Source organism: Puma concolor, chromosome D1 (genome assembly GCF_028749965.1).
Source record: "Puma concolor isolate L17-30 chromosome D1, mPumCon1.1.hap2, whole genome shotgun sequence".
In the NCBI taxonomy this organism is placed as follows: domain Eukaryota; kingdom Metazoa; phylum Chordata; class Mammalia; order Carnivora; family Felidae; genus Puma; species Puma concolor.
Window position 1 is genome coordinate 85,781,304 of NC_141676.1, and position 13,377 is coordinate 85,794,680.

The 13,377-nt window shown below is 36.7% G+C and overlaps 1 protein-coding gene across 1 annotated transcript in view; it reads right to left on the minus strand.

The window, feature by feature from the left end:
- The window catches only part of LOC112865787 (beta-galactosidase-1-like protein 2), a 60,120-nt gene that overhangs the window by 10,241 nt on the left and 36,502 nt on the right, over nt 1-13,377 (minus strand). The window contains exons 9-12 of the mRNA XM_086679451.1: nt 8,007-8,091; nt 7,243-7,380; nt 6,104-6,184; nt 5,365-5,471 (exon numbers count right to left, since the gene is read on the minus strand). Of these exons, the coding sequence (XP_086535577.1) occupies nt 5,365-5,471; nt 6,104-6,184; nt 7,243-7,380; nt 8,007-8,091 (411 nt within the window). The remainder of the gene's footprint in view (nt 1-5,364; nt 5,472-6,103; nt 6,185-7,242; nt 7,381-8,006; nt 8,092-13,377) is intronic.

A 13,377-nucleotide genomic window follows, 5' to 3' on the forward strand; every position in this document is an offset into this window, starting at 1 on the left:
ACCTTTTGATCCACCCTGGATTTCTCCTACAGACCAGCTTTGGCAGGCACCCTTCCAAAGCAGGTCCCAAAGCACAGCCTCAGTTGGGACCAGAGTCCCCTCAGAGTGACAACTGCCCCACTACATACTTTCTGGGCAGCTCTGGCCTACACCAGTGTCCCTCCAAAGCAACTTCTGGCCTGAGGAGGAGAGAGCTAACCTTGCCCACAATAAGACAATTAATCTATTACAAAGGAGGCAATAATACAATGGGGAAGAGTCTCTTCAATAAATGGTGATGAGGTTACTAGGTATTTATCCAAGGGATACAGGTGTGCTGTTTCAAAGGGGCACATGCACCTCAATGTTTGTAGCAGTGCCATCAACAATAGCCAAAGTATGGAAAGATAAAGAAAATGTGGTGTATATATACACAATGGAGTATTTCTCATTGTGGCTGGAACTAGAGGGTATTATGCTAAGTGAAATTAGTCAGTCAGAGAAAGACAAATATCATATAAATTGACTCATATGTGGAATTTAAGATACAAAACAGAAGAACATAAGGGAAGGGAAGCAAAAATAATATAAAAACAAGGAAGGGGACAAAACATAAGAGACTTTTAAATACAGAGAGCAAACTGAGGGTTGCTGGAGGTATTGTGGGGGGGGGGTGGACTAAATGGGTAAGGGGCATTAAGGAAGACACTTGTTTGGATGAGCACTGGGTGTTACACATACGGGATGAATCACTGGAATATACTCCTGAAATCATTATTGCAGTATATGCTAACTTGAATGTTAATTAATTAATTAATTAATTACATTAAAAAAATAAATGGTGTTGGGGAGGATAGCTACACACAAAAAGAATGAAACTGGACCATGTTTAACACAAAAATAAACTTAAAATTGATTGATTAAAGACCTCAATGTGAGACCTCAAACTATAACACTCCTAAAAGAAAACACAGGCCATAAACCCTTGGACATCACCCTTAGCAATCTTTCTTTGGATCTGTCTCCCCAGGCAAGGGAAACAAAAGCAAAAATAAACAATTGGGACTACATCAAACTAAAAGCTTCTGCACAGCAAAGGAAACCATCAACAAAATGAGAAGGCAACCTACTGATTTGGAGAAAGTATTTGCAAATTATATATCCAATAAAGGGTTAGTATCCAAAACACATAAAGAACTCATACCATAAAAAACAAATAATCAAAAAAAAAAAAATAGGCGGAGGACCTAAATAGACATTTTTCCAAAAAAGAAATACCAATGGTCAATACACACATTAAAAAGTTTTAAATGTCACTAATCACCAGGGAAATGCAAATCAAAACCACAATGAGATGTCACCTCACACCAGTCAGAATGGCTAATATCAAAAAGATAAAAAATAGCAAGTGTTGGCAAAGATGTGGAGAAAAAGTAACTTTTATGCACTGTTGGTGGGAATTTGGTGTAGCCACTGTGGAAAACAGTTATGGAGATTCCTCAAAATTTGAAAATGGAAACACCATATGACTCACTAATTCCACCACTGGACATTTACCTGAAGGAAACAAAAACACTATTTGAAAAGATATATGTACCCTTATGTTTATTGCAACATTATTTACAATAGTTAAGATACGGAAGCAACCTAAATGTTCACTGATAGATGAATGGCCAAAGAAGTAATAAATATTTACTTTTAAATAAAGCCATAAAAAACACTATTTTGAAAAGATATATGTACCCTTATGTTTATTGCAACATTATTTACAATAGTTAAGATATGGAAGCAACCTAAATGTTCACTGATAGATGAATGGCCAAAGAAGTAATAAATATTTACTTTTAAATAAAGCCATTAAAAATAAAGTCTTGCCATTCACAGCAACATGGATGGACCTAGAGAGTATTATACTAACTGAAATAAGTCAGACAAAGACAAATACCATGTGATTTCATTTATATCTGGAATCTGAAAAACAAGGCAAACAAACAGAGAGACTCATAAATACAGAGAACAAACTGATGATTGCCAGATGGGAGGGTGTGGCAAGACTGAAGAAAATAGGTGAAGGACATTAAGAGGTAAAAATTCCAAGTATAAAATAAATAAATCACGGGGATTAAAAAGTACAGCATAGGGAATATAGTCAGTAATACTATAATAACTTTGTATGGTGACAGTAACTGTATTCATTGTGCCGAGCATTTTGTAATGTACATAATTTTCAAATCACTATCTTGTACACCTGAAACTAACATAATATTACATGTCAACTATACTTCAATTAAAAATAATATTTTTAATTGTGAGTTATAATCAAAGACAATAACAGCAAAACACGTCATTGGTCACCTTTGGAGGATATCCAGGAATAAATTCAGTTTCTGATAAAAGAAAATATTTGAATTTCTGTCCTAACTTTTCTTTACAAACTGTACATCAAGGTGACAGGAAAATTAGTGAAGGGAAGTTCTTCTAGTAGAAGACTTCACGTGTATACATGCAGAAGGAATGATAGAATTAGAATTATACTATTTTAAAAGCCTTAATGAAATATTGGATGTAGGTAATAATTGTTAATGACTGCTAAAACCATTAGGTAAAAAGGCTGATGGGAACATTGACAATGGATAGACTGGGCTAACTACTCCTGAACCCCACTGATCAATTATGAACACAGAAATGACCAGCCATTATGTGCCTGGAATATGATGCATAAAAAATATAACAGCACCATCTATGAAGTATACTTGCAAACAATATTTTAAAAAGCACCTAAGCTAGGGGCGCCTGGGTGGTTCAGTCAGTTAAGCATCCGACTTCAGTTCAGGTCATGATCTCTCAGTTTGTGGGTTTGAGCTCCATGTCGGGCTCTGTGTTGACAGCTCAGAGCCTGGAACCTGCTTTGGATTCTGTGTCTCCCTCTCTCTCTGCCCCTCCACCCCCTCTCAAAAATAAATATTTTTTAAAAAGCACCTATCTTAAATCTCATCAAGCATCTAAATCAGTTTACAGAAAATGTAGAGAATATAAAGATATGTTCTCAGATACATGGGGACCTAATCAACAAAATCCAGAAAGTGGGGAATTCTTCAACAAATAAATGCAATAAACAGATGGAAAAAACAACTTTAGATTAAAAGAGATTTAAGAGACTATCAACTAATTGCAATGTGTAACTGACCTCAATTGGACCTGATATTAACAACTAAATGCTAAAAAATTTTTGAGATAATTGAGAAAATCTGAACCCTGGATATTTTATGATTTTCAGCAGTGCTCTGCTATAAGCCAGTCTGGACCAGCTCATGAGGGCCAATTGTGCACATCTCTTCCCAACCCTGTATTTTACCTCTGTATTCAGTGTTGTCATGCTAGAGGCTTAAAATTAGCTATAGTGGGAGTACTTAGACCACAGGAATTGGCAAACACTATTAATCAGAGTTTTTTCTTCTAGAGAGCCTATTACTAGATATTTCCCAGGAGACGCACAGGGGTGGCTCAGTAGGTTAAGCTTCCAACTCTTGATTTCAGCTCAGGTCATGATCTCACAGTTGGTGATATCAAGCCCGGAGTAGGGCTCTGTGCTGACACCACAGAGCCTGCTTGGCATTCTCTCTCTCCCCCTCTCTCTCTGCCCCTCCTCTCTCTCTCTCAAAATAAATAAACAAAATTTAAAAAAAAAAACTATTAAAAATATTTCCTAGTAAATCACTGAAAGAGTTATCTTTTCAGATACATATTGAATTATTTGTAGCTGAAATTATATAATCTTGGGGTGCCTGGTGGCTCTGCCTCTTGATTTCAGCTCTGGTCCGTGATCCCAGTTTCGTGGGATCAAGTCCTGCATCAGGCTCTGAGCTCAATGTGGAGCCTGCTTGGGATTCATTCTCTCTCTCTCTCTCTCTCTGCCCCTCTCCCCTTTCACACACACACACTCTCTCTCTCTCTCTCAAAAATGTTAAAAAGAGTAGAAGAAGGGGACAAGTGTATAAATGAAACAATATTAATTTCATTTAACAATATTACATGAAACATATATTAATAAAGTTGAGGCTGGGTGTTGAGCACATAGAAGTTCATTACTTTTTTTTTTCTGCCATTTGTTCATGTCTTCAAAATTCCATAAGAAAATGGTTAAAACAAAACACAAAGGCCCTCCAACATATGCTACCTGGTTCCTTACTTGGTGCTGTCCCACAAATACTTTTCATTCCAGTCCTATTTGCAGTTCCCCAAGCATGCAGTTCCATGTCTTTGCAAATGGTGTCCACTATGCCTCAAATTCCTTTCCTTCCTCTATTCTACTCCATTGTTCCTCACATTAAGCCCCTAATCATCCTTTGGATCTCAAAATCACCTCAACTGGGATATAATCTTGGGTCCTGTGATTGTCCAGCATGCTGACCATATCTCTAAATAATAATACAGCAGCTAGCGCACACACAGCACTTACTGTGTGCCAGGTTCAGATATTAGTGGCTTAATCCACACCACACTCCTGTGAGGTCAGTGCAATTATTAGTCTCATTTTCCAGATAAGGAAACTTAGAATGAGGTTAAATGAGCACCCCAAGGTAAATATTGGAGCAAAGATTCAAACCTAGTCTGACTCCAGAGCTTAGACTCTTTAACACAACACTGTGTTCCCTTGACAATGCTGTGCTGCCTTCATTCCTCTACTATAGGACCCATGACTCCCTAATTGCTACTGTACTCACCTTTCCTCCCTATTAGACTGGAAGTTCCCCAAAACAACACCTTGACAATACAATTCTCCAAACACCAATGTTTACTAAGTATTATGCGAATAACTCTGCAGGTTTTCCTCTAGACCAACAGTTTTCAAACTGTGCTCCTTCAAACCCTACAGGTAAGTCAGAAGTGGCACATGGGCCATCCTATATGTGCCATCCTAGGGAAAGGATGGCTGACTCATAGGATGTAAGTACAGAGCCTCAGAATTACCACCCCTGATTTAACCAGTACATGCCTTATGTACTGAATATTGCAGTGAGTTTGAAGGAGTCCCCCTACTAAACCAAAAGTTTAAAAATCATTGCCTTAGATTCAATCAGTGTGTCTTTATTGTAACCATCTTCAGAAGGCAGGGATCTCTTCTTGGCTACACTATTGAAAGGACATTTCCTAATAGCCTGTAATGTTTATACTGTTTCTTCAAATTTAAATTTTCTGTATGTTCCCGAATTCTTATTCTAGGTTTATTATTCTGAACTGTAAAATTAGGAGAAGGAATTAAAATGGCTAAGGATTGTTTTGGGTTCCCTAGTAATTTACTTCCTATTCTTTGAGCTAAGCCTTTCCCTCCTCTCTCTTCTGTCCAAAGGCTATCCCATGCTTTTACACCCAGAAAAAGCTTACCTCCTTTAGGTAGGGTATGACATCCCACAGTGAAATGTAGTATGGTGTTAGCAGTGACTTATATATTGCCTTAGGTATTAAATCTGGTCGCTGAGGCATGGGAACCCCTGCAATGAAAAATAGGAGATTGGGCCATTCTGAGATCCTCCTCCAACCCATTCAAGGGCACCATTTACCCTGCTATCCCCAAACCACCAAGAATGAAGGGTCCAGTTCTTCCCAATTCCAGAAAGAACCATGAGGTAGGCAGTAATTGAGTGAGATTCCTTTCATATCTATTTCAGCTCTAAGGCAGGATGCCCTGCTGTCCTGGAAAAGGAGGTGGTACATCAAGCCCACTGCTGGACCAGTAGCTCTAAACCCTTGGATGCTCATCAGAATCTGCTAAAGTCCAATGGGAAAATAAATATGCTCAGATTCTGCCCCTCCCCCCCCCCCTTTTCAACAAAGACATACTTATCTAACAGCTCTGGGAAGGGCCTGGCACCTCTGGCTTTTACAAGTTCCACAGAAGACTCCAATGTATAATCAAGACTAAGAAACATAGGCCTAGATGTTGAGCACCTAGAGGGTGGGCCCTGTATTTTGTGTATATTTGAATCCCCAGTGCCTAATGATAAAATAAACTGGACATCTCCCAAAAAACACATCTTTATCCATTCCCTCAATCTCCTCTTCACAAGACAGAGATGAATTGAGAGGCTGAGTTATCCTTCAGATTGAGGTTGTTGCTAGATACCAAAAGAAGAGGTAAAAAACTCTTGAAATACGAGGTACTCAGATGTATATTCTCCATTCTCTGTTAGCAGTGCCCCATACCCTGAAAAATATAAAGAAATTTGTCACTTTCCCCAGGAAAGCTCCAGCTTCAGCAAAGGAAGATATAAGAAATTAGCACTGAGCAAAAGGATCCTTAATATAGAAGCTTTGGCAGGAAAAACTTTTGGGGTGCTTGGGTGGCTCAGTCAAGTAAGTGTCCAGTTTTGGTTTTGGCTCAGGTCATGATCTCACAGTTTATGAGATCGAGCCCTGAGTCAGGCTGTGTGCTGACAGTGCAGAGCCAGCTTAGGATTCTCTCTCCCTCCCCTTCTCGTTCTCTCTCTCTCTTTCTTCTTTCTCTCTCTCTCCCTCTCCCTTTCTCTCAGCCCCTCCCCTACTCACACACATACTCTCTCTCTCCCTTTCTCCCTCTTTTTCTGTTCCTCCCCAGAGGGGCAGTGAGCTCTCTCTCTCTCTCTTTCTCTCTCTCTCTCTCTCTCAAAATAAATAAACAAACTTTAAAAAAAAAAGGAAGAAAAAAACTTTTGGCATTAGACAAGAAAATACCATGTCCCAATTAGTCCAAACCAGGAGACATTTGCCATACTCTCTAAGGCTTTCAACTGAAGGCAAATAACGCCATTCCCTGGATATCTAGTAAGTCCTGGATAAGAGCCCAGACTACTCCAATCCACTGGCTTCTTCTATTCAATTTCTAATTAAACTTCTTCCTTTCTTTCACTCTTGACTTTTCACTTGGTCTCTCAGTAGAGTTATAGACCGGGGAAGACCTACTAATCAATTCCCTGGTATTATCAAGAGATCCAAAGTAACTGGTTTTGCAGTGAACTTCTAAAAATTAGGATCTGCACAGTGGATAGACAAGATTAAACAACCAATGCCTCTGCCTGCAAAGTCCCAGACAGCCTACATTCTAGGGGTTGGTAAATTCTAATACCATCAAGAAGAATAAATATTAAACCCTCAATCTCCAGCATTTGTTAAAGGCAAAACAGATGAACAGTCCCAGTGACTGTTTCCAGAGACCCACCTTAGGAACTCCAGTCTCAAATGGTGGGATGGCTAGGTTGGAGACAGTTGTGGGGGACAAGTACTTGCCATAGCTTGTGATCATAGGGAGGTAATTGTCCAAAACCGCAGATCCACCCATGAAGCCGAAGTTGGTGCCACCATGGAACATACAGAATGTGAGGGAGAAACTGTAGTTGAACATATCACGTATCTCTTTCATTAACACTGCCACATAGGTAGGAAGAAAAGGAGAAATGGGGGAGAAAATTAAAGTTTGAAAGAATTAATAGCCCTTTGAGGGATGTTCAAACTGCATGTTTTAAACATTTGTTTATTCATCATAGTCTTAGGTAAATATATGTCCAGCTCAGTGTTGCTGAAGCACTTAGTGACTTCTCACAGTGCATAATCTAAAATCATGGTAACGGGAAAATTTACCTGTTCTCCATAACCTGTTATCCATAAACTACATTTTAATGATCTTTGCCAACTCTCTTGAAAGCACATGGCAGATACTGTGGGACCAGAGAAAATTCTACATTCACCCAATACACTCTAATTGAATTGCCCTCTCAGAACAACTCAGAACTATGATTACTTTAATAGCTTCGATAAAATAAAATCTGATCCTGCTAATTTGAATTTCAGTTACAATGACCTGCAGAGATATCTGTTAAGGTGATTACTTAATCACATTGATACTTATAAAATTATAAGACCTAGCAGCCTTGTCCCCTAAATCTCAAGTACTCTAACCAGAAGGAAAACAAACAAACAAAAAAAAAAAAAAAAACAGGCCAGTGTCATCTGTATCATCTATTCTCCTGAGAAAGGACCTAAGGAATACTCACTATGTGAGTCCAAAGTATTGTGGACAGCACCCCATCCATCCAAAGAGCTTGCTGTATACACCATCATCAGTATGGGGGTACGACCCTGAGAAAAATGAAGTGTCAATTTAGTAAATTTTGTTGCAATTTAAAATCCGTGTATTGCTTAGGAGGGAACTGTAATATTCAGTTCTCACAACCCCCTTTACAATCCAGAGCATCCTCTAACTGCCCACAAACTGAGCTCTACTCTCCACTCTCAGATAATTTCCCTGGTCTTGTTACTCCGCTTGGGGTTTCAATGGACTTCTTCGAGCTTTGGTAAAATCAACTGCCATTGCCACATTTCCTTTTCTGGAACAATGGAATCTCTTCATTCCCTTAAGTGACCAGATTAGAGGTCTAGTAAAGAAGCACCTGACCCAGGGGAAGCACTAAAAATGTTCAACAAATGACTGCTAAAAATGTTGAATCCAATTAAGTAAGAATTTCCAAATCCCAGAATTGTGTTTTCTTTTTATTCAGGTATAATTAACATACAGTGTTATATTAGTTTCAGGTGTACATTTCAGGATCATCAATCCTATACATTACTCAGTGCTCATCATGTAAGCCTGATTCCTTTCACCTATTTCACCCATTCCCCCACCAACCTCCCTTCTAGGAACTACCAGTTTGTTCTCTGTATTTAAGAGTCTGTTTTGTGTTTGTCTCTCTTTTTTTCTTTGCTCATTTGTTTTATTTATTAAATTCCACATGGGTGACATCATATGGTATTTGTCTTTCTCTGACTTATTTCACTTAGCATTATACACTCTAGATCTATCCATGTTGTTGCAAATGGCAAGATTTCATTATTTTTTATGGCCATGTAATATTCCACACCCGCACCATGGAATATTACATATACATATTTTAAAAATCACATTTATATACATATACATTATTTAAGTACATATACAGTATTTATATACATATAAAACAATCACACTTTCTTTATTCATCTATTATCACACACAGGCTGTTTCCATACCTTGGCTATGTAAATAATGCTGCTATGAACATAGGAATACAGATAACTCTTCAGGATAACTATTTCATTTCCTTTGAGTATATACCCAGAAATAAGACTTCTAGATCATATGGCAGTTCTATTTTTAATTTTTTTATGAACCTCTATACTATTTTCCATAGTGGTTGGACCAGTTTACATCTCTACCAACAGTATACAAGGATTCCTTTTTCTCCACCTCTTCTCCAGTATTTGTTATCTTCTGTCTTTTTGATAATTGACAGCTATACAGGAGTGAGGTGATATCTTATTGTATTTTGATTTGCCTTTCCCTGATGATTAGGTATATTGACCAGCTTTTAATGTACCTGTTGGACATCTGTACGTCTTCTTTGGAAAAATACCTATGCAAGTCCTTTGGCCATTTTTCAATTGGGTTATTTGGGGTTTTTGTTGTTGTTGTTTGTTTTACTATTGCATTGTACAAGATTTTGTACATTTTGGATATTAAGCAATTATCAGATATGTGGTTTATAAATATTTTCCCCCATTCCATAGGTTGCCTTTTACTTTTATTAATGGCTTCCTTTGCTGTGCAGAAACCTTTATTCTGATATAGTCCCAGGTGTTTATTTCTGCTTTTAATGTCAAATGCAAAACCCTATCACCAAGATCAATATCAAGGAGTTTACATGTATACTTTCTTCTAGGAGTTTTAAGGTTTCAAATCTTATGTCCAAGTCTTTAATCCATTTGGGGTTGATATTTGTCTATGACATAAGATAGAATTTGGTTTCATTCTTTTGCATGTGTATATCCAGTTTTCCCAACACCTAGTATCCCCAGAGTAAATTTCACTTGATCATGGTGTATCATCCTTTTAATGTATTGCTGAATTTGGTTTGCTAATATTTTACTAAGGGTTCATGAATCTATACTGGGGCTATAATTTTCTTTTCTTATAATGTCCTTGTCTAGCTTTGGTATCAGAGTAATGCTGGCCTCATAAAATTAGTTTGGAAGTGTTTCCTCCCTTCTTTGTTTTAGAAGAATTTGAGAAGGATTGGTGCTAGTTTTACTTTAAATGTTTGATAGAAATAACCAGTGAAGCTATCTGGTCTTGGACTTTCCTTTGTTGGGAGGTCTTTGATTACTGATTCAATCTTCTTACTCATATTTGGTTGGTCTGTTCAAATTTTCTACTTCTTCATGATTCATTATCCGTAGTCTGTATGCTTCCAGGAATTTATCTATTTCTTCCAGGTGGTCTAATTTGTTGGTATATAATTGTTCATACTAGTAGAAACTATGATCCTTTATATTTCTGTGGTATCAGTTGTAATTCTACTCTTCCACTTAAAATTTTATTTACTGAGTCTTATCTCTCTTTTTTTCTTAGTATAGTTAAATATTTATCAGTTTCATCTTCTTAAAAAACTTGGTTTCATTGATCTTTTCTATTATCTTTCTAGTTTTGATTTCATTTATTTCTGTTCTGATCTTTGTTATTTCCTTATTTCTAATACTTGGAGCTTAATTTGTTCTTTTTCTAGTTCTTTTTCTAGTTCCTTGAGGTGTAAAGTTAGGTTGTTGGTTTGAGATCTTTTCTTTATCAATGTATGCATTTATAACTATAAACTTCCCTCTTACACCTGCTTTTGCTGCGTCTCATAAGTTTGAGATGCGTTTCCATTTTCATTTGCCTCATAATTTTTTTAATTTCTTTTTTTATTTATTTGACCAATTGATTGTTCAGGATCATGCTGTTTAATCTCCAAAATTTTATGAATTTTCCAGTTTTTTCCTTGTAATTGATTTCTAGTTTCATACCACTGTGGTCAGAAAATACGATTTCAATCTTCTTAAATTTTTTAAGACATGTTGTGTGGCCTAACATATGGTCTATTCTAGAGAATATTCCATGTGTACTTGAGAAGAATGTACATTCTGTTGCTGCTGGTTAGAATTTTTGTAAATATTCTTTAGGTCCATCTGGACTAATGTATAATTTAAGTCCTATGTTTCCTTCTTTATTATCTGCCTGGATGATATTATCTGTCTAGATGGTATTGAGGTATTAAGTCCCCTGCATTTATTGTATCACTATTTCTCCATTCAGGTCTATTAACATTTCCTTTATGTGTTTAGGTGCTTCTACATTGGGTGCATAATATTTACAATTATTATATACACATTTGATATACATTGCTCAATTCTTTTTGAATTGACCCCTTTATCATCATTTAAAGACTTTCTTTGACTGTTGATACAGAGTTTGTCTTAGTCTGTTTTGTCTGATATAAATACAGCTACTCTCTACTTTGTTTTGGCTTCTATTTGCATGGAATATCTTTTTTCCATCCCTTCAGTTTCAGTCTGTGTCCTCAAAGCTGTGTGTCTCTTGTAGCCAACAGATACTTGAGTCTTATTTTTTTAATCCATTCAGCCACTCTATCTCTTTTTATTAGAGGATTTAGTCCATTTACATTATAATAATTATTGATAGGTATTATGTTAATTCTTTTATGGTTTTGTAATTCCTTTGTTCCCTTCTTCCTCTTTTGATCTCTTCTTTTGTGGTTTGATGATTTTTCTGTACTGGTATGCTTTAATTCCTGTCTCTTTATCTTTTGTATATCTACTACAGGATTTTGTTTTGTGGCTATTATGAGATTTATATAAAACATCTCATATTGATAGCAGTCTATTCTACTAATATAGGTTAACTTCAAGCATGTATTAAAGCTCTACATTTTTAATTCTCTCCGTACATATTTTTGATAGTACAATTTACATCTTTTTACCTTGTGTGTCATTAAAAAATTATTGTAGTTAGAATTATTTTTAATCCTTTTGTCTTTTAACCTTCATACTAGAGTTAAAAGTGATTTACCCGTCACAATATTATTCTAAATTTAACCATACATTTACCTTTACCAGGGAGCTTTATATTTTCATATGTCTTCCTGTTACAAACTAGCTTTTCCTGTTACTAATTAGTTTCTATTTCTTTTCAGCTTAAGAATTTCTTTTAACATTTTTTGTGATGCTAGTTTGTTGTGATGAATTCATGTAGCTTTGTCTGTCTGGCAAACTCCACCTCTCCTTCAATTCTGAAGGACACCTTCACAGGGTAGGTTATCCTAGGTTGGCAGTTCTTTTCTTTCAGCACTTTGACTATATCATCCCACTCCCTCTGGCATGCAAGATTTCTGCTGAAAATCTGTGATAGCCTTATGAGGCTTTCCTTCTATGTAACAAGTTGCTTTTCTCTTGCTCTTCTAAGATTTTCTCCTTGTCTTTAACTTTTAACAAATTAGTTATACGTGTCCCAGTATGAGACTCTTTGGATTCATTTTATATGGCACTCTCTGGGCTTCCTGGACCTGAATGTCTGTTTCATTCCCTTGGTAAGTTTTTAGCCATTATTTCTTTGATTAAACCTTCTAATCCCTTCTCTCTCTCTTCTCCTTCCAGGATCTCTATAATGTGTATATTGTTCTGCTTAATGTGTCCCATATGTTGTCCCATAAATCCCTTAAGCTATCCTCACACTTTTTTCATTCTTTTCTCTTTTTCTCTTAAGACTGGATGAATTCCACTGCCCTGTCTTTGAATCTGCAGATCCATTTTTTCCACTACATCAAGTCTGTCGTTGAGCCCCTCTATTGGATTTTTCAGTTCAATTATTTTATCCTTCAGCTCTATGATTTGTTTGGCTTTTTTTAATATTTTCTATCTCTTTGTTGAAATTCTCATTTTGCATATGTATTACACTCCTGACCTCAATAACTATCTCTATGATGATTATTTTTGAATTCTCTATAAGGCAAATCACTTATTTACATTTCATTAAGATTTGCTTCTGGAATTTCTTCTTCTTTTGTTTGGAACTTATTCCTGTTTTGTTTTTTTTTTTTGTTTGTTTGTTTGTTTCATTTTCTTTGATTCTCTGCTAATTTCTGTGCATTAGATAAAACAGCCATTTCTCCCCATCTTGATAGAATGATCTCATATAAGAGATGAACCTTGTTGATCAGCCTGGCCCATGTACCTGTCTCTCAAACTTTTGTGATTGTCTAAGCTATCTTCTTTGTTTTTAGTGGCTCACAGTAGTTGAGTGTGTGCCAAGAACTGACAGTGTCCCAGAGGAAAGAGTCACAGTCAGCAATCAAATGCAAGCTGATTAGAGGTTGGACTCTCAGCCACCAGCAAGGAAAATATGTTGTTAAGCCCCATCCAGGGAGAAACTGGGAGATGGGAATTTTAGCTTGCTTCCCCTGTACTGGGCCCAGATTTATAGTTGGGAAAGGAGGTGCTTCTGTGCTTGTTAAGGACTCTTTGTTTGCTATGGTGCTGTGGTACTTGTAAATGCAGGCC